This window comes from Zonotrichia leucophrys, chromosome 1 (genome assembly GCF_028769735.1).
Source record: "Zonotrichia leucophrys gambelii isolate GWCS_2022_RI chromosome 1, RI_Zleu_2.0, whole genome shotgun sequence".
Classification (NCBI taxonomy): Eukaryota; Metazoa; Chordata; class Aves; order Passeriformes; family Passerellidae; genus Zonotrichia; species Zonotrichia leucophrys.
The window spans coordinates 8,205,940-8,233,352 of record NC_088169.1 but is presented as its reverse complement, the minus strand read 5'-3'; the positions used below and the strand labels follow the sequence as shown (position 1 = coordinate 8,233,352).

The 27,413-nt window shown below is 45.1% G+C and overlaps 1 protein-coding gene across 2 annotated transcripts; it reads left to right on the top strand.

Annotated features, from left to right (window-relative positions):
* The first annotated feature begins 5,388 nt into the window (after nt 1–5,388).
* Nucleotides 5,389–24,120, top strand: DDX3X (DEAD-box helicase 3 X-linked). 2 transcript variants are annotated; one of them, XM_064706500.1, is made up of 17 exons: nt 5,389–5,459; nt 9,065–9,122; nt 10,103–10,153; nt 14,818–14,941; nt 16,118–16,261; nt 16,344–16,443; nt 16,977–17,112; nt 17,466–17,551; nt 18,163–18,261; nt 18,336–18,496; nt 18,671–18,815; nt 18,934–19,078; nt 19,393–19,574; nt 19,669–19,786; nt 20,207–20,363; nt 21,195–21,322; nt 21,599–24,120. In XM_064706500.1, the coding sequence occupies exons 1-17, from the start codon at nt 5,436–5,438 to the stop codon at nt 21,679–21,681; spliced, it is 1,941 nt and encodes a 646-aa protein (XP_064562570.1). In that variant the 5' UTR covers nt 5,389–5,435; the 3' UTR covers nt 21,682–24,120. The 2 variants fall into 2 exon arrangements, with proteins under 2 accessions (XP_064562570.1, XP_064562562.1); XM_064706492.1 differs by lacking the exon at nt 5,389–5,459 and adding an exon at nt 6,856–7,025.
* The last annotated feature ends 3,293 nt before the right edge of the window (nt 24,121–27,413 follow it).

Genomic DNA, 27,413 nt, shown 5'->3' with positions numbered 1-27,413 from the left:
CTGCTGCTCTACAACAAGTTCAGAAGACATCAACTGTAAAGCACAATGAAAAACAATTCAGTCTCAAGAAGCAAAGTCTGAAGAGGGACAAAATAGCAGCACACAAATAGATGAAAAGCAACTGCAAAGAGGAAGGAAACAAACTATTCTTCCTGTTTACTATGGAGACTTAAGTTACCCCACAGTGAGGTGACATACAACAAGCTGTGCAGCCACTGCTCACAACTGAACAGCAGCATTTTTCCATCTTTTAGAGCATGGGGAAGCCACCAGGAGCTGCTCTCTCACAGAGAGGCAGCAGCAGCTCCCACCTCACTGCAGGCACTGAGCTGCCTGCCTTGGAAAGGGGTGGGAGGGTTCCAGCTCCACCGTGTGCGTGGGTGTCTGAAAGGAGCTGGGAGCCCTTGGCTCACCAGGCAGCTTTTCAGTCTCAGCATGAAGCAGGGGCTCCTTCCTCACAGCTGGGAGCAGTGCCTGTGGTGATGTGATAGCATCCTGGGGTCCTGCCCCTCAAGAGAAGCCAGTCAGGGCTGGGAGCCCTCCCCCAGTTTGGGGATGCTGTTGGTATTCTGGAGATCCAGTGTGATGAGCATCACCCAGAGTGGATGGATATATTTAGTCTTAAGGCAGTGTGATGGACTAGATGTCTCCAAAACCCTTTATCTTTAATTATTTAAGTGGAAAGGTTGCAATAGGCACACTGAAGCCTGAGGTAAGCCTCTTACAGGGAGTGGGCCAGAGCTCCAGCTGTGTGACCTGCACTGCTGACCAAAGCCAGCCAGAGGGACAGGGTGGCCTTTGAAGACCCATCCAGAAAAAGAGAGACTTTTCCCCTGACAGTAGATTTTTAAATAAAACCTGCCCTTCAGATGGCAGATTCTTTTTCTGCTGCCATCTGAAAGATTATGCTTCTGGGTGCTCCTCTTTACTACTCTTTGCTCCTCTATAGAAAATACTCCTCCAACATGGTATAAACACGGTAGAAAACATTAGGAGAGGTGGGGATGAGGGAGGAAGGGGAAGAAATGATTTAATTTAAAACAAAACCAGAAATAAAACAGGTTCACTCAGACACATTCCTATTCTCACACTCACAAGAGCAGCCACCAGGCACCAGGCCAACATGTTTAAGCCATTTAACCAAAAATCCAGGCAATATGAAGCTTGTGCCCAGGTAATGGATCCAGGATCTGTGTGATGCCATAGAGAACACAAGGGATGCCAGCTCTGAAGTCCTGGTTTATTCTTGAATAGGTGACTATGCACAGGGTTTGGGTATCATTTTGTAGCTCTTTGGAACTGTCAGTATCTCCACCTGTCTCAGCTCTGGCAGTTGTCAGGACTAATCACGTTTTTTTCCACATCTGAATGCCCTGAGAGACAGCAGGTCAATGCCCTGTGGTCTTGATGACCTGCTAACCTGGTGACATTAACTCAGGCCACCAACCTTTGTATTACAAGTCCCTACACCACCCCCATTCCCTTGCTGGTGATCCTTTCCCTGCCAAATGACAAAACCAACACTGCAGCAACAGGGAGGAAAACAGGAAGAGGGACCTTCTTTCCCCTGTCTCCCAAAGACCAGTGTTGCCTTTGCTTCATGGGCTTCATGGTTTGTCCTTTCAATTCCTGGCAGGGCTGTGGGGAGCTGGGGGTGTCCTCAGGACCCTGAGAATCCCACAGGCATTTCTGAGCTGTCAGAGTCACCCTCTCACTCAATAAGGATAACACTGGGCATTCCTCTGATGGCTGAGGCCACTCTCTCAACCCCAGCACTCCTGGCAGCTGCACCACACTGCAAAACATCATTTGCAAGGGTCAGACCTTGCCAGGTGCTCACAGCAGGCAGCTGAAGTCAAACCCCTGCACACAGAGGGGAGAGCACTGGCAAGTGGTACTTGGTCAGTGAGGCTCTGAAGGGCTTTCAATGAAAACTCTTATGTTTTCTTATGAAAAACTCTTATGAAAACAATTTATGTTACATAACATACAAGTTGCACTTGGTATTTAGAAATGGTAATTAGAAAAGGCTCAGAGAAACTGGAATGAGAAACATTAGTGCCTCCTTCAAAGGATAACTGATGATGATTAATGTAGGAGCCATCTTGACTGGGTGCCTGTTTTGATTTAGGCAATTATGAGCTTACTAGTTCAAACCAGTTCACAATGAGAATGTGAATCCAAGATTTACTGATGTGCCTCTTTCCTTTCTTCTTGCTGCTATGAGTTTCTCTTCTTTTGTCTTCACCTCTGCTTTGGGCCTGCCAACAAGAGAAAGGCACACTCATAAAGTTACAACCTACTTGTAAACCAATAGTTAACTCCAGGCATTCACTCAAAGAGGGGCAGTGGATGGATACTCATGACTTTGTCATACTGAACAACATCATACTGATTTATTTTTTTTGGTTTTTTTGCAAAGGACTCAGTTTTTCATAGCTACATGATCAGAGTGGAAGGAAATACCTTGCACAGAGGCAGCAGTTCCTGCTTCTGTCTTGTGAGTGCTGTGGATTGGGCTGTCCTGGTAGGGAAAAAGCTGCAGTGGGCAAGAGCTGCTCCATAGCCCAAGCCAGGGCAGCAAGAGCAGCAGTCACCTGGTGTTCTGCCACCTGTGTCCAGCAGATTGTGGCTCCTGCAGAGATCAGGACCATGCCCCCAGCCTTTCTTCCCATTTGGAGCTTGCAATCTGCAGAAGGAACTGCTGGACGCTCTTTGTTCTGATGGAGGAAAACTTACTGCATTGCAAGTTCTTCCTGCTCCTAACTGACCTGATCTAACCTGAAGTAAGCCATTTGTATTCCTGCAGAGGAATACCAGGGAGTCCACATGGCTTTTTGCCCAGGTTTAACTTAATTTCTTTAAAGCAAACTGCAAATTAATAGTAGTGTAACTTTCCTGTGCAGGCAAGCCCTTAATCTAATTGGAACATGTAAAACAGCATTTGGGAAGACAAAGCAGTGCATAGACTTGGAGAGTGAAGGAGGGAGGCAATATAATTTGGAGTCCAGTGGGGATGATGCAGAAATTTGAATGCAGAGAAATAAAAATTATTAAGGTTTTTAAAATCCAAGCTAGCAAGGAACCTAGGGACATGAAAAAATAAGAGCCCAACTCAGAAATTTTCAATGTTCAGAGAATTGTCACATTCTCTCCATTCATTCCTCTACTTGTCATTTTAGTCAAAAAACATCCTCTCTTCCATCCCCTAAAAGTCTGAGTCCAAATTCATGGCTTCACTTTCCCCTATGTCTGATCCTCATGTAACAAGACATACTGCTCATGTCTTGAACAACGTGTTCAAGAAATATGAACAAAACTATGTTTGTACTTCCTCAGTTCTCACAGAAGCCTGTGACTACTTGATCTTGTCACTAAACCATTATAGAAAATAACAACAGGACTTCAGTAAAGAAAGGAAAAAAAAAAGACAGAGAGAAGCCTTGAGTGCTGCCTCAGATAAGGACTAGTGTATGTTTGAAGTGACTAAATCTTTTGTGTGTGCCCTGCTCTAGAGTCATAACTTGTAAAACTTCCTGATTCTGTCTCTCAGCTGAGAGTCCCTGCTTTCTGTAAACAGTCTGTTGTGGTTTTTCAGACAAGATGAGAATTTCTTTGAAGCTTGAAAACAAACTCCAGGCATCTCTTTGGAGAATAATCATGAATCTGATCTTCACTAAGCCCCCTGCAATTGTGTGCATTCCACCTACCAGTCTGGGAACATGGAGAGACAAGGGAAGGGGAGCCAGCAAGGCTTGGTGGCAGCACACTGGCCAAAGGAGGAGCAGCTCTTAATCAGATTGCCTTTAATTCTTTATGTGAGTTAAAGGCATTATGTGCTAAGATTGAGGATGGAGGTGTACTCAGCAAAGGCAGTGATACAACAAAGTGCTGCAGCACAGGGGAGTATTTTGTAAGAATTTTGTCAAATGCTGTCCAGGCACAGTTTAGTAATCACTGGCAATGCCAGTGAGAGGAACCACTTGGTTCAGTGCAGTGGCTTTGCCCCACATACTGAATAAGATTCTGCCTTTTGATGCTGAAAAATATCCACAGAAATTCAGGAACTGATCTGATGAAACATGTGGAAATTATGCTGCTAAAAACAGATCTCTGATATGAATATGAGATATTCACTGTTGACTAAAGACTGTTTTCAAATTCCTTTGCTAATTTGTGGCTGGACAGCATTAAATTTATATTTTGATTACCCTGCCATCTTACAGTATGAAAGACTCACAAAAATATGGTATGGGGTCTTAGCCTCATAGGCAGCTGTGCAGAACAATAACCAGGTCTTCACTACTGCTACTTGAGAATTACATCCATGGTAGGATTTTTTTCATCACACTCTGGATGTCTGAGCTGCTTTACCGTTAGTAAAATACCTCCTTTCCTTAGAAGTGAGTCCAGAGCTGTGTACAGTGAGAAATCTGCTTGTTAAGACATTCAGCAGTGTAGGACCTGTTGACAGTTTCAAAGCAGATAAGGAAACTCATGTACACAAGGTCAGTGTCTGTCTGCATTGGGTAAAACACTCTAAAACTCAGATACAACTTCATAAACACACTGACTTCACAGCACACGTGGTTGGTGGCAGTGGGTGATATTGGCTTCCTAACACAACCTCCTCAAGACTCAGAAAGTTGAATTTTGTGCTGTTTTGGGGCTTTCAGTGGAGCCTTTCAGAACCCCTGCCAGATGGGGCTCTGCAGGTGAAGGAATACCAGATTTGGGAACTTGCTGGGATTTAAGAACTCAGTGTCCAAGCACCGGCAGTGTCAGCTTTTGAGGAGTTTTGGTTGAGCCTATTGGCAAAATCTTGCTGAGTTTAACATGAGCAGAGCTTGTGAGGACTCTGGTGTTGACTCAAGTGCTCATGAGCTGCTCAGCTTCCTCCAGGGAATTGTGTCTGAGTCAGCTGTGGGAGAATTAAAAGTGAAACTGAGAATAGTCCTGCCTAGTGCAGATGGAAACTCAGAGGGAACACTGACTTCCCCAGGAACTGACTTCCCTGACTGCAGGATCAGGGTTTAAATTGCTGTGATACTTCTAAAACTGCAAAGGATTTAATTAATGTCATTTTCTAGGGCATATGAGTTATCACAAAGAATGCCCTTGTTTGTCTACACTGCCTACACTGCAGACCTTGCAGGGATGTAAAGGGAACTACAGAATTGTTTAGAATTGTCTGCAAAGTTGTAAGAAGAAAAGGAATAAAAAGTATTACTTAAAACCTGCTTTCAAAAGAAACAAAATTTGGGTCTACATGCAGTAATAGCTTCTTAACAATACAGAAACCTTTTCCTTTTAATTGTCAGGAAGCCTGAATGAAGAAACCTGTGAGCTTTTAGAGTATATAAATAGGTGCACCTGGGGATGAAACACAAGCATAAATCTTTAACTCTGGAGTTGTAGCTGGCTGGAGAATTGTAATGGAAGGTGAAAGCAGAAAACTGGTAAATGTTTTGTTTAAGACCAGAGCATCACAGAATTGAGTGGTTTGTTCATGAGGAGCATGTGTTGTTCATTCAAGGACTTGTTTATGGATGTTTAAATCTTAAATGTTGTTTAAACCCTGTCTCATAGGGTTTAATTTCTGCATCAGGAAGACTTTGGCTCTCGAGCTCCAATTTTAAGGGCAGGAAAAACCTAGGCAGAGATGAGCTGTTTAATGTGTGAGTACTGTGGAAAAGTTCTGTCTTGTTTTTAAATCCCATGATGAATCATCGTTCTGGAGAATGGATCTTCCCTGTGGTTTTCTTCTGGGAAGAGGCAGGAGCCTGAGGAGGAGAAGGGAAATGGAGGAATAATTGCAGTGTGAGGATCAAGGGCAGTCCAACCCCGAGTGCTTTTCCCTGTGCCCTCACAGCCCGGCCGTGTCCTGATCCCTAAGCACGTTCATCACTGCTTTTACTGACCCAAATTCAAGGAGGCAGCTTTACTATTCTGTGTCAGCAGGCTGGGAGAGAAGGGAATGGGGTTATTTGTGTATTTTTTCCTAGTAACAGTTCAATGTTAACTATTTGATGCTTAGTCTGAAACTCCTGATGAATCCAAGTGGGGCTATTTGTGGATGCAGACATAGCTGGCGAAACTGACACTACAGGGAAAACAAGGGCAGTCCTTTGGCACGTCAGTGTGTTTGATGGCTGAGGGGCTTGGAGAAAGAGCTGATGAAGATGTGCAGGGAGGACTGGAACCCATCAACAGTGTGCTGGGGTGAGCAGCTCACAGGGCAGTAAGCACAGGGGGATGGTCTGAGCCCTGCGGAGCCGCCAGTTGGCGTGTCCAGGCCTGCTCTGGGGGCAGGCGGGAGAGGATAGAGGCCGGTGTGTTCCGGGCCAGACCGCCCCTCCTCCCCACCGCGCCGCCATTACGCGCTGCGCCACTGCCCGCCGAGGGGGGAGCGACAAGATGGCGGCAGCGCCCGCCCACGTGACCCAGGGCCCGCCTCCCTCTAGAGGCGCCTGGGCTGCGCGCGCGCGGTGCGCTCTCGCGAGAGCGGCGAACAAAAGGACAGCGCGGCGCAGACTGTGTGTTGGTTGGGGGGGAGGAGTGTCGTGATGTCGCGAGAATTTGCCGCCGCTCTCCTCCCGAGCAGAGCCGGGCGGGAGCGGGGGGAGGGGAAACCTCGCGGTACCGCCAGGAACTCGGCGCGGGCCCGGCGCCCCGAAGTCTCGCGACAGCTCCGGGAGAGCGTCCCTCACCAGGCGCTGGGCAGCGCGGAGTTCTCGCGATAGCGCCGGGAAGGGAGGGCAGCGGGGGGGGGGGCGGTCGCCGTGCGCGCTGAGGTCAGCGCGCGCGGCCGGGCGCGCGGGGGGCGGGGCCTATATAAAGGCCGGGCCCGCGGCGGGGGGGGCTCAGTCAGGGCAGCGATTCGTGGCGGAACCAGTGACACCCACGGCAGCGACCTCCCGGCCCAGCGGATCCCCATTTCTCGAGGCGGAGCGGGACGAGCCCGAGACCGATCTCTCGTTATGAGTCATGTGGCGGTGGAAAATGCCCTCGGTCTAGACCAGCAGGTGAGGGAGGAGAAGCGGAAAGGCCGCTCCGTTACCCGGAGGAGGCGCGCGTCGGAGCTCTTGGGGCAGAGAGGACGGCGGGGACGGTCGGGAATCCTCGCGCGGGGCTCCGCTCCTCGCTCCCCGGCGGCGGTGTCGCAATTCCCCCCGCGGTAACCCCCACCTCCCCCCCTGCGCGGCCTGTTGTGGCGCACTCGGTCGTTGCGCAGTTAACGCTGTGCGGCGGCCCCGCGCCGCGCCGGGCCCCCCCCCGCGGGGGTGCGTTGTCCCCGTGGCCGGGGCGGTGTTGCGGGGGTGCGGAGCCGCCGGTGCCGCCCGGCCCGGCCCCGGTCCCGCTTGGGCCCCGTGGCCCCCGCGCCGCGCTCGGACCCGCTTTGTGTGGGAGCGCCGGGAGCGGCAGCGGCCCCTGGCGGCCGCAGCGGGAACTACTGCGCGGGGGGAGGAGGAGGAGGAAGGGGCGGTCAATGGCCGCCATTGTGCGGGGCGGGGGAAGGGGGGACACACACGACACCGCGCTTTGTGTGACGCCCCTTCCCCGGGGAGGCGGCGCTGGCGGCCGCCTTTGTTCGAGCTCCGGTGCTGCCGGGCCCCGGTGACGCAGTTGGGCCTGGAGTCGTGTTGTTCCGCACCATTTTTTTTATTATTTTGTTTCCATTCCTGCATCCCCTCGCTCCTTCCCCGCGCTGGGGGGGATCGATGGTTTATCTATGGTTATCTAACCCTCGGGCACGGCGGCAGGGGCAGGAAGAGGGGCAGCGCTCGCCCTCGGCCTGTCCCGCGAAGTAGGTCACGGAGACGATGCCGCCCTCCCCTTTCCTCTCCCTTCTCCCCCGCTCTCCCCCCGCGCCACACGTGACGGGCGCCGGCAGCCGGATCAGCCGCTCCCGCTGCGCCGGGAATCCGGCCCGCAGTGCCGCACTGAGATGGCGCCGGGGCTGCGCCACCGGGCCCGGGCAGCGCCGGGGAGGTGTTGCCCCCACCGCCGGCATCCGCTGCGAGGGAATTCATCCATCGCTTCTTGCTGATTGTGGAGAGCGGTCTTGACCTAGTGGAGAGCCTTTAAAGTGCTGTTAAAAATAAGAAGCGTTCTTGAGCGCTGAGTTGATGATTCGATCAACTAGAAAGATTTTAAGTGGTCGCTTTAAAGAGGATGTTACGATGGCAGCCGCGGCAGAATTCTTAAAGAACTAAATGCTCATGCAGCTGAGCGCCGGAAAGCACAGTGCATTGGAGTCTTTGCTTTGGACTAATTCAGCTCATGTTGGAAAATACATTTAAACATGCCTTATTTTTTAGATAGGTGTTTATAATCTCTACCATGCAGGCAAACAACTGTAATAATTTAGTTCTTTAACTTCATCGGTTTCCCGCTGCTTTCTGCTGCAATGAGTCCGTATTGTGTTTAACTTAACGCCTCTGAGCGGCACACCAGCGCTGCGTGAACTAAACATCTTTTGGGAAGCTTTACTGTGAGACTGAAGGCTATAATGGCTACTGGTTTTTTTTGGAAAAACAACCCAAAAAATTGTGTTTGCCGAAGGTGTCGGCAGACATCACCTAATGTTTTGGGAGCAGTAGTTGCCTCAAGCGTGAAGACTCTAATGTCTTAGTGTTAATGCAGCTGAAAATACCTTGAGTCTCTACAAGTAAAGTGCCCGATTAAATTGGCATTACTTCTGCTAAGGTTCTGTAGCAAAAATTGTCACTGACCCAAATCGGAATACATTTGACTGAAATAGGCTGAAATTCAGTCTATTTAAAATGGCTCTTTAGCCCGCAGGTAGTGTGAAGCAGAAGTCTCTGGTAGTGATTTGGTGGGTGTGAGAGACTCTGCTGGCCTTGCTGCCCGTGTGGGTGTATGTTTATTGGTGGGAACAAAACCATTCAAGATGGTACAGCCTGAGTAATAATAGGAGACCTAATTTGGCACGATATAAAAAAATTTTTGCAGTAGCTTGTTCTGATAAATGAAAAGGTTCTTTTGTATCTTAGCATAAATTCATGGTACAACATGTTGATACGTGTCTTATTTCTTCTAGTTTTCTGGTCTAGACTTGAATTCCTCAGACTCTCAGAGTGAAGGAAGTTCTACAAGCAGTAAGTACATGCAAATTGTCAAGCTTACAAACACACTTTTAGAAAGTGGGGGCTTGCAGCTGTGAAAAGCGTTCCTAAAGCCAAAGTTTACAGAGGCTGATGAGGAAATAGGAGGTTGCCAGTTAAGCTTGCTTTGAAAACACTGTGTTTTAGATAGAACCACTTAATTTTGTAGTGGTACAGTGTGTGTGCACATTTCTGAGGCACTTAATTAGCTTGAGAGAACTCAGTGTTCCAGTCCTGTCCCAGATTTTCAGTTGCCTCTCATCTGAGGCCACTGACTGTAGTAATGTGGTGATTTGTCTTCTTAAAATACCGGGTGTGGAGCAGGAATGTCAGCTCTGCTGATCTCAATTCACTGGATAGAAAGTGATACTGATATACAAGGCTTAAGTATGTTAGGAGGGGAGAATCTTCCAGGAATTCACATTCAGTTTGTGGCTGGTATTTTCTCATTTGTGTTGCTTTAGCAGACAGATGTTTCTGGATTGTAAATGAGGAATGCTATTCAGAGGCAGTTCGTTGTGGCTTCTGGTTTGATCTGAGCTGAATGGAGGGGATGGGTGAATTTAAAGGGAAGGAAAAATACTGGTAGTAGTAGTGTGAGTGCCAGTACTTGAATGTCACAGTAAATACCTTGAGCTGCTCAAGTATCTGGCACCAGCTTAAGCCTTTAGGGGTTCTAGGAAGGCAGGTTTTGTCCTAGACACTGTAACACCCATAAATGGGTGTGGGATTTGGTCAGAGGAACACAAGACATCTGTGCCTTAAACCAGCTGCCTAAATGGGTATGCAGGAACTTTAAACTTCAACTGAGAGCATGCTACCAAGTGCTGTCTTAAAGGATTCCTGTTAAAAATGCTGCAAGAGGCCTTAAAGGCAGATGTTTTTACTGAGCAGAAGCTGTTGTTGACAAGATGAGCATTTGAGGCTGTGCTGACCCCACGGGCCTGTAACACTGTCTCTCTTTTGTCCTCCAGAAGGCCGATACATTCCTCCTCACTTGCGGAACAGGGAGGCTTCAAAACAGGGTATGTATCACAAACACTGGCAACACTGAACGGCTCCTGCATCCCCAGGAGCAGGCTGCACAGGTTCTGACAGTGCTGCTGAAGGCAGTTACACACACTGCTTGACTGTCCTGTGCAAAACATGGCAACTTGATCTGCTTTTAGTGAGCTCTTCTAGGTCCTTCACCAACTTAAATCCTAAGCTCAGGTTCAGTATCTGACTGATAAAATACCTTCTGGGTCTGTGTAACAATTAGCTGTGACTGAAGCAGGGTAGTCTCCCATCTTAACTTGCTGTGTAATCTTGAGTGTTGGTCTGAATGGATTTTGTGGGTACTAGTTTTTCTGCTAGTGACTGTGTTGTGGAATTTACAATCAGTTGTTTATTAGGAACAAACAGCACAATTTCACATTGTAAGTGCATATCTTTACACAAAGAGGTGTTGTCCTTGTTCAGCTTCCTGCAGTTTTTATGGAGGCCCCTGGGAGTGCTTGCAGAAGGAAATGCAGACAAGAAGTACATGACCTGTTTTGGTCACATGTTTACATCGGTGTTTATGCTGAGAAACGGCCCTTCCATTTTATGTTTGAGTCTCTAAACAGAACAGAACACAGAAGAAACGTTTCTTGGAACACTTGAGTGAAGTAAATCATGACCTTTCTGTGTAAGAGCCCAAGGGAGCAGGTGCTGCAGCACCTGTAGTCGTGTCTGGTGGCTTGGGTGCATATGAGAGGAACATTTCCTCTAACACCCATTGAAATGCACCAGAATGCAGCAGCTAAAACACTTCCTGCAGTGCTACAACGTAAAGAATCGAGGTTTTGTGGCATGGGAGGACTTGGATCTCATCTGTTTCTAAAGCTGTAAACTTTCACAGATTCTTTCCAATCCTGCAGGAGGAGGGCTTCCATTATGAGTGGGTGGGAGGGCAGTCATTATATGATAATGTGTCTCACAGTGCTTTTGGAGCTGTATCACTTTAACTTTGACTAGAGGAAAAATGCTCCATTCTAGCCTTAGACCATTTGAAAATAGACCAGTCTGGTTCTACTAGTGGGTTTTCTGGGTTTTGGGTTTTTTTGGTGAGTGTTTGTTTTTTGGTGGTTGTTTTGTTGTGGGTTTTTTTTTTTTCTGGGGGGGTTGTGTTTTTTTTTCTTTCTGTTGTTTGTGGGGTGTTTTTTTTTTGGTGGTTTTTTGTGTTTTTTTTTTTTCTGGGGTTGGTTGTTTGGGTTTTTTCTTTGCTTTCGTTTGGGGTGTTTTTATGTGAAAGAGGTATAGCCTGAAGCACCAAGTGATCAACAGTGTGTTACCAGAGCTGAATGTTCTGGGAAAAGGACTGGTTGGCAGCCAGTTCAGTGCTCTTGTTCCCAGTCACACTGACCTCAAATATGGATAGTTTTGCGAGAAACTGACTTGCCAAATCTGAGGATTGTGCAGGTTTCTTAAGTGCAGGGAGCAGCTTTAAGGTGCTTGTGAACGTTTGCTGTCCATAGATTCCTTGTATGATGTTTAGTACGTACATTTTGTGGGTAAAAGATGCAGTAACCTTGAGTTCTACCATGACCTGGTTTGGGTAGGACTGGCATTGTACTTTCTTGTGCAAGACCAGAGTTCAGACATGGCAGTGTGGGTGTGATTACATAAAGCTTTTCTAGAGACTTCACCTTGCAAAAAGGTAAATAGGTCATGAGACCATAATCTGACCTGTGGCTTGTCCAGCTAATAGAGCTTTGCCTGCCAACTTCCCTCGGTAAACCTAATGTTCAAAAATTGCCTTTAAACCTGACTGAGTGCTGTACCACTGGCATCTTCCTGTGACAGGGTTCATAATTGCTGAATAGACAAGTTCCAGTTCAGTGCCCTGTTGGAAGCATCTGGAGTTTGGGCTTGTAAAGCTGAGCTATCCTGTTAAATGATTTGAAGTCTCTTCTGCAGTTGTACTTCCATTAATGTGATGTTTCTTCTGTTTACATAACTCAGTGATTTCTTCAGCTGCATTGGAACTTCTCAATTTTGGCTGCTCCTTGGAATTTTTAAGGACAGATTTTTCAAAGCTTAGACATGAGGCAGCAGCCTTGCCATGGTAGTGTTTAACCACACAACAAACTCTTGAAGCAACCTTAGAACTGTGGTAACCTGATTGGAAGAAAATCTTCCATTTAGCTGCAGATCTGTCCCACTGATACAAATCTGTTGGCTTTGTAAGTGGGGAGTAGGGCAGTACAGAACTGCAGGAAATAACAGCCTGCATAAAAATAATGTTCTTAGGTTACTTAATGGCAGTTCTGTTTCTGTGGCAGCTCAGTATGCAGGGCTGTCTGGCCTGAAGTGTCTCGCTTCCATGAGCTCAGTTGCTGATACTAAAGTTTGTTGTCATGTAAGTTTCTTCTTTAACTTCCTGGAAGCAGCTTCTGGATATTTAAACTGTAATCTGATCTGTAGTAGGTCAAAAACTAAATGTTAAGAATTCACCCTAAAGGTCTTATCCTCCCTAAAGGAATCTATCATTCTGTTTCTCCCATCTTTAAAAAAAAAAGATTATTGCTACTTTATGTGGCAGGTCTTCAAGTGAGCTGGCAGTGATTAGTGTTACAAAATAAATGTGAATGGAAATGCTGGTTGAGGGAGATGCATTGGCATCTGTAATGCTGTTCAGAGGTGCAAGGAGTACAGAGCTGCTCTGGAAGTTGATTAACTTAGTGAGTTCTTATCCCTGCTGTGAGGAAGATGTGCTGGATGGCATCTCTACAGGTTTTTACTTAAAAAAACCAAAAGCATTGGCATTTTAAGGAATTTCCTGGTAGTCTTTGCACAGCATTGTGGTCATTCTCTTCACTTCAGAGAAGTTGATCTCGGGTCTATTATGTGTTTTCTCAGGGCATTTACTTCCAGTTTTAATTTACAATTTGATGTTTGAAATTCTGACTATTATGCCTGTCATTTACTTAGAATTGACTTGTATGGCCTGATCCTGTGCTCTGTGCTTATCCACAGATAAAGTCAGAGTAGAAATGCCAGACTGAAGGGCCTGGAATTGATGAAGCAGGATGTGCACACCTGTCTTTGGTGTCGAAGTTGCTGTGCTACCTTAAAGTTATGGCAAAGCACCACCTTCAGAAATGAGTTATTCACGTGCTGTAATGAGCTAGGTGAATGAGGCTTCTTTGTAGGCTATTTGGAATGTAAAATTTTGTCACTTTGAGCTTCTCAGGCTTGGCAGAAAATGTGAAATAGTGTCAGTTGAGTTTTTTCACCGTTAAGAAACTACATCTGTATCCCTGAAGATGGCTCTGTCAGTACCCATGGCAGTTCTGTTAGATCCCTTGGCAGGATGACATATCCAAATAGTTGTAGTGGCCTGAAAGTTACTTATAATAAAATTTGTATTTAGCTATTTTTTAAACAAGCCAAAATAACCTTATTGAAATGAATGTCTTTGAGGACTAATACTGCTTCTTGAAGCACTTTGGAGGTCTTGAAGTGCATTCCATGATCGTGTGTGCTGAAACTTCATGGATGGATTATTTTTGCTGTCTGTTTCATTTATCCAGACAAAAGAGTTACAGTTATCACAGTAGTTTTTCAAGTTCCCTTGTGACCAGTACATTTCTGGATTCTGGGTACTAGAATTCTTAATTAAAAACCAGAGGCAAGGTGAATTGCACTCTATAGAGAGCATTAAAAAAAAGTAGGGTAATTGTGGTAGCAAAACCTTTTCAGAGAGACTGGGCCTAGAACAGCCCCTTTCTTTGGAATGAATTTGTTCTGTGGTTGCTGTTATTGTCTCATGAATAGGTCTGGACTGGTTTTGTGCTGTGGAGCTGGCAAAGCATGCTCACAAGAGTGACATTATTTGTGTATCTGTTCTGTTATTTAACTTATTCTCTGCTGGAATCCCATAGCTGAGATTAAATATGTTACACAGATTTGAAGAGGTTGGACCTCTGAAAGAGAATTTATAATTTCTTAGTCCAGTACCAGAGCAGTGTTTAAAGCTTCACATTTCTGCTACCTCACAGGCCCTGGTAGCAAAATAAAAGTGAGGGTTTTTTACTCTGGTATTTGCAAGGTGAGGTGCTTTGTATTCTTTTGAGTTAACATACATAAGTAGGCACCTACTGTAGGCAAAGGTAAAAGTGGTGTGGAAAAATACAGTGTGGTTAATTTGTTGTGAAGATCTCCAAATACCTTCTCTGAGTATGGTGCTGTTATAGTCTGTGCACATCACATTGCTTTGTGTACTTGCACTATGATAAAACATTCTAATCTCTGTTTGGATTTCTGATATCATTTATTGATCTGAGAGGCCTTGTTAACCTCCACAAATGTGTAGTCAAGGATTTGTGTTGGAGAGATGACGTAGATGAGGCTTGGCAAGACCTAGCATCTTAAAGTGTCTTCTGCTACCCATCTTTCTGGGGCAGGCAACTGAAATACTTGTAAGGCAAGTGCAGGTTTTTTAAAAAACCCAACTTGCTTGTACACACAGGGAGAAATTTCAGTTTGGATGGGTGATGAGAAATGCTCAGTTCCTGGTTGAGCAAGTCTTAAAATTCACGCATCTTCTGTTCATGAAGGGATTCAGTGCTATAGATCTTTCAGTGAAGGCTTCCTGGACAGAGGTGTTTTTTCTTGTGAAAGCCTGTGCTGTGCAGTGTTTGCCTGACGTGCCTGTGTGTGCCAGGTTTCGACAGCGGCGGCTGGAGCTCCAGGCGAGACAAGGATGCCTACAGCAGCTTCGGCGCGCGCTCCGACCGCGACTCCAAGTCCAGCTTCTTCGACCGCGGCACCGGCTCCAGAGGAGGGAGGCGAGTACCTCTTGCTCTGGGTGTGCACAGAGTCTGCCTCAGCTCTAGCACTGCACTTGTCATCTTGATGTTAAAATTAGGGTTCCAGGTGTGACAGCATGAGGTAGGAGGAGCCTGGGAGGGGAGGAGAGAGGGAGAGAACCTTGCCTTGAAAGCTACGTGACTTCAAGGATGGGCAGTTTGCATGTTGAAGAATGTGCCCTGTGCTCTGCCACCAGCCACTCACTGCAGCTGTAGTGCCTGGCTGACTTCAGCATTCACCAAAGAAGTGCTAGGTGGGTGGCTGCTTCCAGGAGAACCGTGAAGAGCTGCTGGGAGCACACACAATACATCACTATGGATTTTTTTTATTTCAATATTTTTTTCTTGTTTAAAAAGTGTAGTTAATAAAACTGGGTGAGACTCTTGCAGGTTCTCTGCCTTACTTGAGCAGTCTTACACACATCATGCGTTGTATGCACAAGTGTGGTGAGAGTGACCTTTACCGACTACTTAGTAAAGCTGACCTAGTCCTGTATCCAGACTTTTCTCAAACATGATTTACCAGGCCAAAAACTAAACAGTTGAGGTAAGGACTTCTTCCACCTTCTTTCCAAGTCAGTAATACAGGTGAGCTCCCTCTTTATGCAATAACTATATGACAATAATGGAGGTATTTGGTCACATGTGCGGTGGGGGAATAAAGGAAGAAATTGCAGCCCTGGAGGGTTTTGTCTGGACATGGGAAAGCTGTGTAGAATGAGGCAGAGGAAAGGGTGGGGGGAATACAAAATAGTGCTGCTTAGGAGGTTTAAACAGAGCTCCCCACAAAGAAATGGCAAAGGCTGAGCAACTTAGATTGCAGCTCCACTGGCAAATGGTTGTTTACATTGGTTATGCTTAATCAAATAAAACTGGTGATAGAAAGTTCACTGTGTTAAGCTAAACTGAGCTCTGAAATCATGACAAACTCCTGTCTGACCCAGGAAAATGTGATCTGGTCTGATGGCCAGGACTAATTTCTGTGCTTAGGTCAAGAAGCAAGTGTAGGTAACCTACTGATTCTGAATTGTTCCACAGCTGTGTGTGTAATACACAGAGTTGTAATACACAGTGCTGCATTGTTATGGCTTTGATTGTGCATGTCAGTGCCCCCTGTTGCTGGGAAGGGGGGTCTGATTCTCGTGCTGTGTTTAGATACGAGGAGCGAGGCAGAGGCGGGGACTATGACCGGAGTGGCTTCGGCAGATTTGACCGTGGCGGCGGGAACAGCCGCTGGTGTGACAAATCCGATGAGGATGACTGGTCTAAGCCTCTCCCCCCGAGTGAACGCCTAGAACAGTAAGTCATGGAATACTGACTGATGGGGGAGGGTACTTTGGTAATTCCAACAAGTAAAAATACTTTCCCCTTCTGTTTTTAGGGAACTCTTTTCAGGAAGCAATACTGGCATTAACTTTGAGAAATATGATGATATTCCTGTTGAAGCAACAGGCAGCAACTGTCCTCCACATATTGAAAGTGTAAGTATTTTTTTAACAGTCTGTTTGATGTATTTAGTAGTGACTGTTTTGCATGGGTAGCTTTGATGTGTTGATATCTGGAGTTTGGGGGAGGAAAGGAAACATTGTCTTCCCTTCCTACAGCTAAGCTGTTTTGCAGAAGAGGGTTGCATATGATGAACTAAGGGAAGAAATTGTGTAAGCTTTTTCAGTTAGCACTCATAGCTTACTTTTAAACTATAACTTGTCCTCAAACAGTGAACCTGTAAAGAAGTGGAGGTGCTGATTTGGGAGCAGCTGCTAAGGCATGGGCAGTGTTAGGCTAAGCACAGTGTGTGTGCTAGTGCAGTCTGCACTTCAGGCTTGGCTGGCTTTTTAAGAATTGCTTAGAAAACTGGACTAAGTATCTATGTGACTCTGTAACTTTATAGGCAATTTCTATATGAAGGGCTGAAACAAGAGGTACTTTGTAAATTACTTGTTAAACTGAATGTTGTGTTACATGGTGGTTGAAGAGAAGGATTCTGATCTTACTCCTTTTAAATATCTTACAGTTCAGTGATGTTGATATGGGAGAAATCATCATGGGAAACATTGAACTCACACGCTACACCCGTCCTACTCCAGTCCAGAAACACGCAATACCTATTATTAAAGAAAAGAGAGATTTAATGGCCTGTGCTCAGACAGGTAAGTCAGTGACTCTGCTGCTTAGTCACAGTAGAAGTGGGGTCTTGTATTACTGCAGGTAAGAGCTAGAACCTCCTGTGCAGTGTAGAAATAGTTGTGTGTTGGAAACTAATTTTAGTTTTAGTCTTGCATCTGCTTTAGATGTGACTTGACTAGATTTACTGTGTTAGTCCTGAGACATGCTCGTGTCTTAAACCACATTTGCTTCAGGGTTTTGGGCTGCTGAGGGTGCTCCAGTGCCACAAGTAGCAGCCATAGTCCAGTGCAGGTGTTACTGGGAATGTGCTGCTGATGCAGGGTTAGTGCTGTAGTTGATAGTAACTCTTAATTAATACTGGCTTGTATTGTACTAGGGTCTGGGAAAACAGCTGCATTTCTTCTACCAATACTGAGCCAGATATATGCAGATGGTCCTGGTGATGCCTTGAGAGCAATGAAGGCAAGTATTCAAATACCACTCCTGGGAAAGCAATGACCAATGTCATGGGTTTGGGGTTTTTTTTCCTCACCACATGAGCTGATGTGTGCTACTGAATATAATAATTGGTCTGAAGTGTTGTCATCATTTTGATATGACAGCCGAGCATCTCAACTTCTAGAAAACTTCAGGTGTTTCCCTTAAAAAATCCAGGCTGTGGACTATTTTTTTTCTTACTTGAGGAGTTGGATGCATAACTGTCCATTTTTTTTTTAATGAATGGTTTTGTTACTGCTGAAATTTAAAATACACTTCCCTTGCTACCAAAAGCTATTTGGTCACGCATCTATGTCACAGTAATTTCAGAATAGGAAGTAACTGGTTCTGTGGCTGTTACTTCTCTGCTGCTGAAGTTGTTGTGGAGACCAGGGTTGTGCAGCTCTTGCCATAGTTACCCACAGCTGAACCTTGGGCACTGTGATAGAGCCTTCAGGGGCAGTGCTCAGATTGGCTCTCAGACATGCTTTGTCTTTCTTAAACTTGGTGACCTTTCTTAAATATTGCCTATAGTAGCTTTTTTCTTTCCCTTTGTGTTTTGGATACTCATGCTAAGGTTGTTTTTTTTTCTGCAGGAGAATGGGAGGTACGGGCGCCGTAAGCAATATCCAATCTCACTGGTCTTGGCTCCCACTAGAGAATTGGCTGTGCAGATCTATGAGGAAGCCAGAAAGGTAGATCTAACAGTTTATTACTATAACATAGCTCAAGTAGAATTTTTCTTGGTGCTAACTTCTTTGCTTTACAGTTTGCATACCGCTCCAGAGTTCGCCCCTGCGTTGTATATGGTGGTGCAGACATTGGCCAGCAGATCCGTGACTTAGAACGTGGGTGTCACTTGCTTGTAGCAACTCCAGGACGACTGGTTGATATGATGGAGAGAGGAAAGATTGGACTGGATTTCTGCAAGTAAGTGTTGCTTGTCCATGTACAAATGACTTAAAGCAAGATACAGTTAACAACCTCAGATTGTAGCTTTTGGACTATGTAAACATCTGGTTGAGAATTTGTAACCCAGTGCAGACACCAGAGCACAGCTTACAGGAAAATGTTCTGAAGATTTTTTTTTTTACTGCTGTTTAGGTACCTAGTCCTTGATGAAGCTGACAGAATGCTTGACATGGGGTTTGAACCTCAAATTCGTCGAATTGTTGAACAAGATACTATGCCACCAAAGGGGGTTCGTCACACCATGATGTTCAGTGCTACTTTCCCCAAGGAAATCCAGGTATTTAACTAGACTTTAAATACTTGAAAAGCTCATAAGGCCAAAGAAATTTTGCCTTTAGAAGGGGGGAAAAAGAATGGTTTGATTTAGATTTTTTTTTTTCTCTCCTGCTTTCTAGATGCTTGCTCGTGACTTCCTTGATGAATACATCTTTCTGGCTGTTGGCAGAGTAGGTTCTACATCTGAGAACATCACACAGAAAGTAGTATGGGTGGAAGAGCCAGACAAACGATCGTTCCTGCTTGACCTGCTAAATGCCACAGGTAAAGAACAGCTGCAGATAAGCAAATAAGGCAAAATATAGAATAGGCAAATCTAATGACGCAAGCAATAAGAATTTGTTGATTAGGTGAATGAAAGGGTATTTTGTTGTCATGCAGTGAGTGTATTGCACTAGTTAAATGCCAGTATCAAGCTGATGTAAGCATGTCTGTTAATAAAAAAAGGAGGGAGGTCCCCAGTGATGTTAGTTTAGAATAAACAGGCAGAGAGTTGAAGCTGACTATTACCAGATTATGGAGCCTGTATTTGTCTGTGCAGCTTTTCTTCTGCTAACCTGAGTTTTAATCTTTTTTAGGTAAAGATTCCTTGACTCTGGTGTTTGTGGAAACTAAAAAGGGGGCAGATGCTCTCGAGGACTTCCTGTACCACGAAGGCTATGCCTGCACAAGTATCCACGGAGATCGCTCCCAGAGGGACAGAGAGGAAGCACTGCACCAGTTCCGCTCTGGCAAGAGCCCCATTCTTGTTGCCACAGCAGTAAGTGAAATGTGTAAAACTCGAGCATGTGAGCCTGTTTCTTGGCCTGTGGAGTGAGTCTTACTGAGATTTGATTAAATCATTTAATCCCTAGGTAGCAGCAAGAGGATTGGATATCTCAAATGTAAAGCATGTCATAAACTTCGACTTGCCGAGTGACATTGAGGAGTACGTCCATCGCATTGGCCGTACAGGCCGTGTAGGAAACCTTGGTGAGTATCACCTGGGGTATCACAGACAGCACTTCATACCTAAGCTGACAAGTGCAGTCATATAGGCTGAGTAATACATTTCAAATCAGTACTTAAATGAAGACTGTGAGCGGCCTTCTGTGACCAAAATCTGGTCACTGCTGTGTAGCCACTGTGGAAAGTTTACCAGTTCCTTTGTGTAATGTTCTTAATGCCATCAAAAGACTCTATTGATACATGTAAGCCTGGTGTCTGCTGTGTGTCTCAGTAAGCATGATTTTGTGACTAGCTGTGATGGAGTAATGGTCTTAGACAGCTTTCTCTTTAGGTAATTGCAGTGTTTTCAGACTTGGCTGTAAGGAACTGGAATGTGGAAATGGGTTTTAAGGGCTGTGATGTATAGTTGGATTGTGTGTAGCCAAAACTGAGTATCTCCTTCAGGTCTTGCCACTTCATTCTTCAATGAGAGGAACATAAACATTACAAAGGACTTGCTTGATCTCCTTGTGGAGGCTAAGCAAGAAGTACCATCTTGGCTGGAGAACATGGCCTATGAGCAGCATCACAAAGGAGGAGGCAGCCGTGGGCGATCTAAGAGGTAAGAGGCACAGCTTTGGCTAGAGATGGATATTCAGTCTGTTAAGAGATAGTTCTGTTATTTGTTCTCAGTCTAAAAATACACTTAGAGGATGGTAAGTGCAGTAGAAGCTGAGCTTGGTGTGTGCCAAGGTGATAGTGTCTGTCTGGTTTTGTTCTATCTATTCATAAGGCAGTTAACACATAAAACCTCTTCTAAGCAAGCAGCTTAGATGCAGCTGAGATAAAATGATGTTATCAGAAACCATTTTAGAAGTAAAAGCAGCTATAAAACACACAAATGCATACCTCCCTGTGCCAGAGATGTACCTTAAGCAGTTGCTTTGATGTTTAGGAGAAGGTAATGCAGTGCTTCCTGACAAAACCAGGAGAGAAAAGAGAATAAAGGTGTGAGGCCACTTGTAAAATAGTTTTGCTGTGGAAACCTGAAACACTGTAATACAAACCATTGTTTACTGGCTTACAGGGGTAGGATGAGAAAAGACTTTCTCTTAATATAGTGAACGTGATCCAACCACACTTTGTTTGGTGCGAGTTTTTTGTTTTCCATTTTGCAGTATGCTTATAAAATACTGTGTACATCATGAGATACAGTCATAAATGCATTGCTTAAACACTGAGATAGGGTTGGAGGCAGAGATTTCACTGAATCAGATCTTTCCAGGTAGCCTTGGGATGTTTGTAAAGTGTGCTCACCTCAGCAGTGGCTGTTGTCCTGCTGTGGCTGGTCCCCCGAGTCAGAGCACATCACTCTCAGTGTGTGCAGTGCTCAGAATGCCCCCTGTTTAATGTCCTGTGTTTGACCCCAGTGTTTGTGTCCTGCCCTCTGCAGCAGTCGGTTCAGCGGAGGCTTCGGGGCCAGGGACTACCGGACGAGCAGCGGCTTCGGCAGCAGCAGCTCCAGCAGCAGCCGCTCCACCAGCAGCCGCAGCGGCGGCAGCGGCAGCAGGGGCTTCGGAGGTGAGCCAGGGGCTGGGCAGCTGCTCACACAGGGCTTGCTGGGTAAAACTGGCTGTGATGCTGGATAAGAGGTCATCTGGTGCTTGGATCTAGGCCAGTGCAGGTTACCTGATTGATGGTTTGATGTTACCTGCATTTCCAGTGTTAATGTTGTGCATTTGACAGTACTGCTGGGTGGGGTTCTTTAATAGACAGCGGATACCTGGGTTGTTTTCTTGTTGTAAAGGTGCAAATCTTTAGAGTTAATTAAGCGTCACTTTCTCTTGCCTTTCATAGGTGGTGGTTATGGAGGCTTCTACAACAGTGATGGATATGGAGGAAACTATAACTCCCAGGGGGTGGACTGGTGGGGCAACTGATCTGCTTGCAGCAGATACCCCACCAAACAAGCTAATATGGAAACCACATGTAACTTAGCCAGACTATACCTTGTGTAGCTTCAAGAACTCGCAGTACATTACCAGCTGTGATTCTCCACTGAAATTTTTTTTAAGGGAGCTCAAGGTCACAAGATGGAAATAAAGGAACAAGTAGCCCTATCTCGAAGGTGGTTTTGAAGACTCTTATTGCTGTAGTCAGGATTAACTCCCCTCCCACCCATCCCCACCCAGAAACTGCATTTATAATTTTGTGACTGAGGATCATTTGTTTGTTAATGTACTGTGCCTTTAACTTTAGACAACTTTTATTTTGATGTCCTGTTGGCTCAGTAATGCTCAAGATATCAATTGTTTTGACAAAATAAAAATTACTGAACTTGGGCTAAAATCAAACCTTGGCACACAGGTGTGATACAACTTAAACAGGAATCACTGATTCATCCATAATATTACAAAGAAAAACTTATGCGGTAGCCTGCATTAGGGCTTTGGTATCTGCAGATTTGAAAAATAAAACATCTTGAAGCATATCAATGCAATTAGTTTCTAATGTGGCAAAACTGTACTAAGTTAAAGTTCTGATTTGCTCACTCTATCCTGGATAGGTACTTAGAACCTGATAGCCTTTAATAAGCCATTCCAGTCATGATGAGATGATGTATGGATACATGCATACATTAAAAGCACTGTTTTTGAAGTTAATGCAAGTAAATACAGCAATTCCTTTTTCAATATTTAGGCAGATCATTAATGTGAGCTAGCCAAATGTGGGCAGAACATTACAGGGAACGTTTAAAGGTCTGATAACTTGAAATAGTTTTTAGGAGAATTCATCTATTTAGACTTTTTAAAAATGCCTGCCATATGAAATTGAAATGGTAGAATGGCTGACCATGGCAGTGATTGGTCCTCCGTAAGGGCCTGACTGAATTTTTGGTCTAATAACGCATGCTAGTGTTGATGTTTTTTGGTCAAGAGGGTATGAACAGGAAGAATTATGCAGCAGGCTTTATTTTAATGCAGATTCACATTACTCTGTTCAAGCTGCGTGGAGATGTTAAACTGGCTTACTGTAGACTTTGTAAAATGGCTCCAGAAGAGTAACAAACAAACCTGAGATCACAGAGGTTGGAAATGTACATAAACTGCACAAGGTTTCAATTCTGCTATTAAAGTGCAGTTTTAGTCAGTTTTAGTTGCATAGGTTTCCATTGTATTTATAGTCTGTTATGCTAAATCTGGCCAAAGATAAGTATTGTCCACCAGAAAAATGCCTCTGCCACTTGGAATTTCTGTGCTAACTGCGGCCAGAGCATTTAACAACTAATCTACAGTGGCATAGGAAAATGGCAAAAATCTCCTAAAGTGCAATAGATTTTTTCAAGTGTATTGTGCCTTGTTCTAAAACTTTTATTAAGTAGGTGCACTTGACAGTATTGAGGTCATTTGTTATGGTGCTATTTCAAGTCTAGGTTTAGGCCCTTGTACATTTTGCCCATAACTTTTTACAAAATACTTCTTTTATTGCACATTCAGAGAATTTTATATATGTCTTGTGTGCGTGTCCTTAACTTCCAATCTTATTTTGTCTCTTGGAGATTGAACGCAGCTTGTTTAAGGAGAAGGAAATAGATTCTAAAACTTATTTGGGACCATGGGAATGATAGCTGGGAAGAAAACTATTTGCACACGACAGATTTCTAGATACTTTTTGCTGCTAGTTTTGTGTAATATTTATTGAACATTTTTGACAAATATTTATTTTTGTAAGCCTAAAAGTGATTCTTTGAAAGTTTAAAGAAACTTGACCAAAAGACAGTACAAAAACACTGGCACTTGAATGTTGAATGTCACCGTATGCGTGAAATTATATATTTCGGGGTAGTGTGAGCTTTTAATGTTTAAGTCATATTAAACTCTTAAGTCAAATTAAGCAGACCCGGCATTGGCAGTATAGCCATAACTTTCTGATAGTAAAACAAAAATTGGCAACTTAAAATTAAACATGCCAAGGTTTTGATACACTTGTCTTAAGATATTTATGAAACACTTCTAAACACTGATGTGAAGTGTCCAGATTCTCAGATGTTTGTTGCGTGAGTTTTGTTTAGTTGTGTGTTTTTATTTTTTTTCAGTGAATGTCTGGCACATTGCAATCCTCAAACATGTGGTTATCTTTGTTGTATTGGCATAATCAGTGACTTGTGCATTTTAGCAAGTTTTATCAGCCAGCAATATTTTCAGTTCAGATACAAGGATTCAAACCAATATGCAAGAATGGATTTAAACTTGCTGAATGTGAAAATTGAACTTCAAGTCACTGTAGGTTTAGAATTGCTTATTGTATTAGTTTAGATGCTAGCACTGCATGTGCTGTGCATATTCTTGATTTTATTAAAATAAAAAAGTTGAACTGCACAGTCTATTCATTTGTGAAGCGTCACTCCTGGTTTCTGAGCTCTGTAGCCCCAGCAGTCTCGTTCACGTGCAGCTCTGGAAGCAGGTGACTCTAGTGTGGCACATGTCAGTGTGGTGGCAGATGGCAGCCAGGCTCAGGGCTGTAGCTGGAATAACCTGAAATGGCCTGTGCCCCACAGTGCAGGGCTACTGTCGAGTGTCAGAGGTGGGAGAGACAAAAAACACCTGGGGTTGTTCATTAGGGGAACCAAGTCAGGCTGTAACAACTTCATTAAACCTTGTGGAGTTGGGCCTGGGTCCTCAGCCCCTCACTGCTCATCTCACAGTTGTCCCTCTGAGTTTCACAGGAGTGCCTTGTAGAGAGCCTTAAGTTGTGAGGTCATGCTTGTTCATTGTTCCTAGGTATTGAAAAGCCAAAACGAGGTGGAATATTGGAATACCCAGGGGAGTAGAGTGGAAGGAATAGATTCAGGTGTTTCCAGTTTCTTTGAAGTGAGATAAATTTACTCAGTTTGAGAGAAAGTGATTTAGGAATAGCCTGGGTTTTGAGTTTGGTGCTGAAATGAGTGTAGAAACTTGAGGTTTTCTGGTGAGTAAGGAAGAGGGTGGGGGAGGGAAGAAAGTAATGCCTGGGACCTCTGATCCATGGAAGTGTAATGCAGGTGAATGGCATGGGGTAAGGACTGGTAAAATGTGATGTGCCCCTGCAGTCCTGGATCCATATTGGAAATAAAAACCACCCCACCAATCCCGTGGTGTGTATGGGCCTTGGAGAATAATGGAGAGGATGGAGGTGACTCCCAGGATAGCTTGCTGGAGCAGCTGCACTGAGCACACTGACTGGACCACACTAAATTTACCTGCTTTAGACTTGCATTAATTATCAACCTCATCATGCAGGGCTTTGTGTTGTCATGCCATGTCCCTGGATGTGCAACATGCACTCAAATACCTTCCTAAGGCAGTTCTCCCTCCCCTGTGTGTATCTGTAGAAATACTGGAACCACACTTAGGAGATGGGTGTGCCAAGGGAAATGTGCACTGTGGAGGTGGCCCGTGGGATCTGGAACTCCAGCTCTGAGTGTGAAGGTTTGCATTTGGTGCTTTAGCTTAGGTTTGTCCCTGGCAGAGTGCAGGAGTGGCAGAGGAGCCATTTGGGAGCCAAATCCCCAGGAGCACGGGGCTGTGAGCGAGGCTCTGCACTGGGGCTTGCAGAGCTGGTGGAAGGGCTGATGTAAGGCAGTAATGGGCACAAAGTGGGTGAAAAGCAAAGGAGGAGGTCTGGCCCTCAGGAAGGTTGTTCCTGCAGACTGGAATAAACCATTTAGCTCTGGAGATGGAAGTTAGGCTGGGGTAAAGGCAGAGAGACGAGGAGCCTTGGGACACCAAAGCTACTGGGGTAGAGAAGTACAGAACATGTTCCCACAGAGGTGAATTTTGTATCTCAGTAGTTCTTGGCATACCGGGCAGCAACATTTTTCCCACAGTAAATAAAGATTTGGGAAGAGGTGGGCAGTTGTAAATTGTAAAATTTACAATTGTAAAGAAAAGGCTGTGAAGTTATATGATAAAAAGGATTATTAATTTGTCTTTGTGAAGCTTTGTTGTGTGGGACCTTCAAAAGGTGCAGTAAAGTCAGGCTTTGGCAATAAATGTGCACGTGCCAACAGTGGCAGAGGTTATGGCAGGAAGGTTGTAGTAAATCCTGCTCATGGTTTGCCAATGAGGTCACTGTGACCTGTGCAGATAAGGAGAGATCTTGAAACTTTGACTAATGGTGACAGGGGTGGGACTTGGATTGATGTCCATGGAAGTGGAGAGAGCAATGGGGTTACCAGAGAGAGTTGGTTCCTGTTTGTTTGGTGTGAGGATTGAGCACAGGAGAGGCAGCTTGTACAAGCAGGCTGCTGCTGGGGCTGTGGCAGCCTAAAGTTGCTCTATAAATCTCATTAAAGCTGTGTGTCTGTAGCCTGAGTTTGTGAATCCTCATCCAGTGCGGTGTTCAGTGTTGCTCATACTGATCAATGTGTTCATGAAATAGCCTGCAACAATCAGTTATGACAGGCTACATTGAATTACAGATCGTAGGTGTTGGTGCTCATTCTTGGGTGGAGGGGAGCAAAGGATGGGTCAGGAGTTCCACTGTGCTGTGAGCTCTGTGAACTTCAGTGAACCCGGCTGGAGCTGTCACACCAGCACCCAGACCAACCTCAGCCTGTCAGTGGGTTGTTTCTGAGGGGTGGATTGCCAAGGCTTTTGGGGTGACAGTTTCATGCTGTGTTCTTTGTCTTGGTTGCCACTTTGTGTCAGAAAACTGCAGTACAGATCCTGTCTGGTTCTGTACAGATCCTGGCTGGTTGCTTCATGGAGTCAGTGGCCTTGTGCACAACATGGGTAGCAGTTGTGTAAGCAGTCCCAGGAAGTGGGAAGTGGTTTGTGTAATTATCCTGTGCTCACAGAAAGATGACCCTTAACAGGCTGAAATCACCTGCTGGTGGTTAATGAGGCAGGCCTGGAGCAGAGCCAAGGCCAGGAAAAGTGTAAGTGGTGGGAGGGCTTTGCTGATGAAGAGCTGTCCTTAGCTCTTTCCTGGCATTATTTAGGGAAGGTCTGGAAAGGCTGTCAGTGCTATGGACCTGCAAGTCTGGCCTGTCCATTTAAGATAAGCAAATTCTGCTGTGTATTTAATCATTAAGGGCACTGCATCTCCTCAGAGAGTTTTTGTAAACAATTGAAATTCTGCTCTAAACTGCATTCTAGCAAGGGTAGGGTTTGTTCTTTGTCCTGCCACTTCAGGGGAAATTCACCATCATCTGATTTGTCAGCAAAAAATATTGCTGCTAAAGGAATTGCATGGTTCAAATAAACATTCAGTGTGTTCAGAGCATAGATTACACTGGGCCTGATTAATGTGCGAGTTTCAGTAAGTGATGCCATCAAATTATGTATTTGGTGTGATGAAAGCTTTGCTCCCACTGGGCTTTCATGCAAACTAGAGTTTGTCAGAGGGACTACAGGCTTTGCAGGAAAGGCTGAAGTACAGCCTGGAGCAAGTGTTGGCTTTACGTGCTGTGATACTCAGTGCAGAGAATGAAACTGTTGCTTCAAGGTGGGACCTGATTACCAGGGCTTTTTTCAGAGGCTGAAGGGTTTGTCTAATCTCCTTCAGTTGATGACTCACTGGGAAAGGAGGAGTAGTGATAAACTTGAAAAGGAAGCAGAATAAAAGGTTTGGCAAAGACACAAAACATCTGCTCCCAGCTGTGCTGCTGCTCTGGGTTACCTGGGGTCAA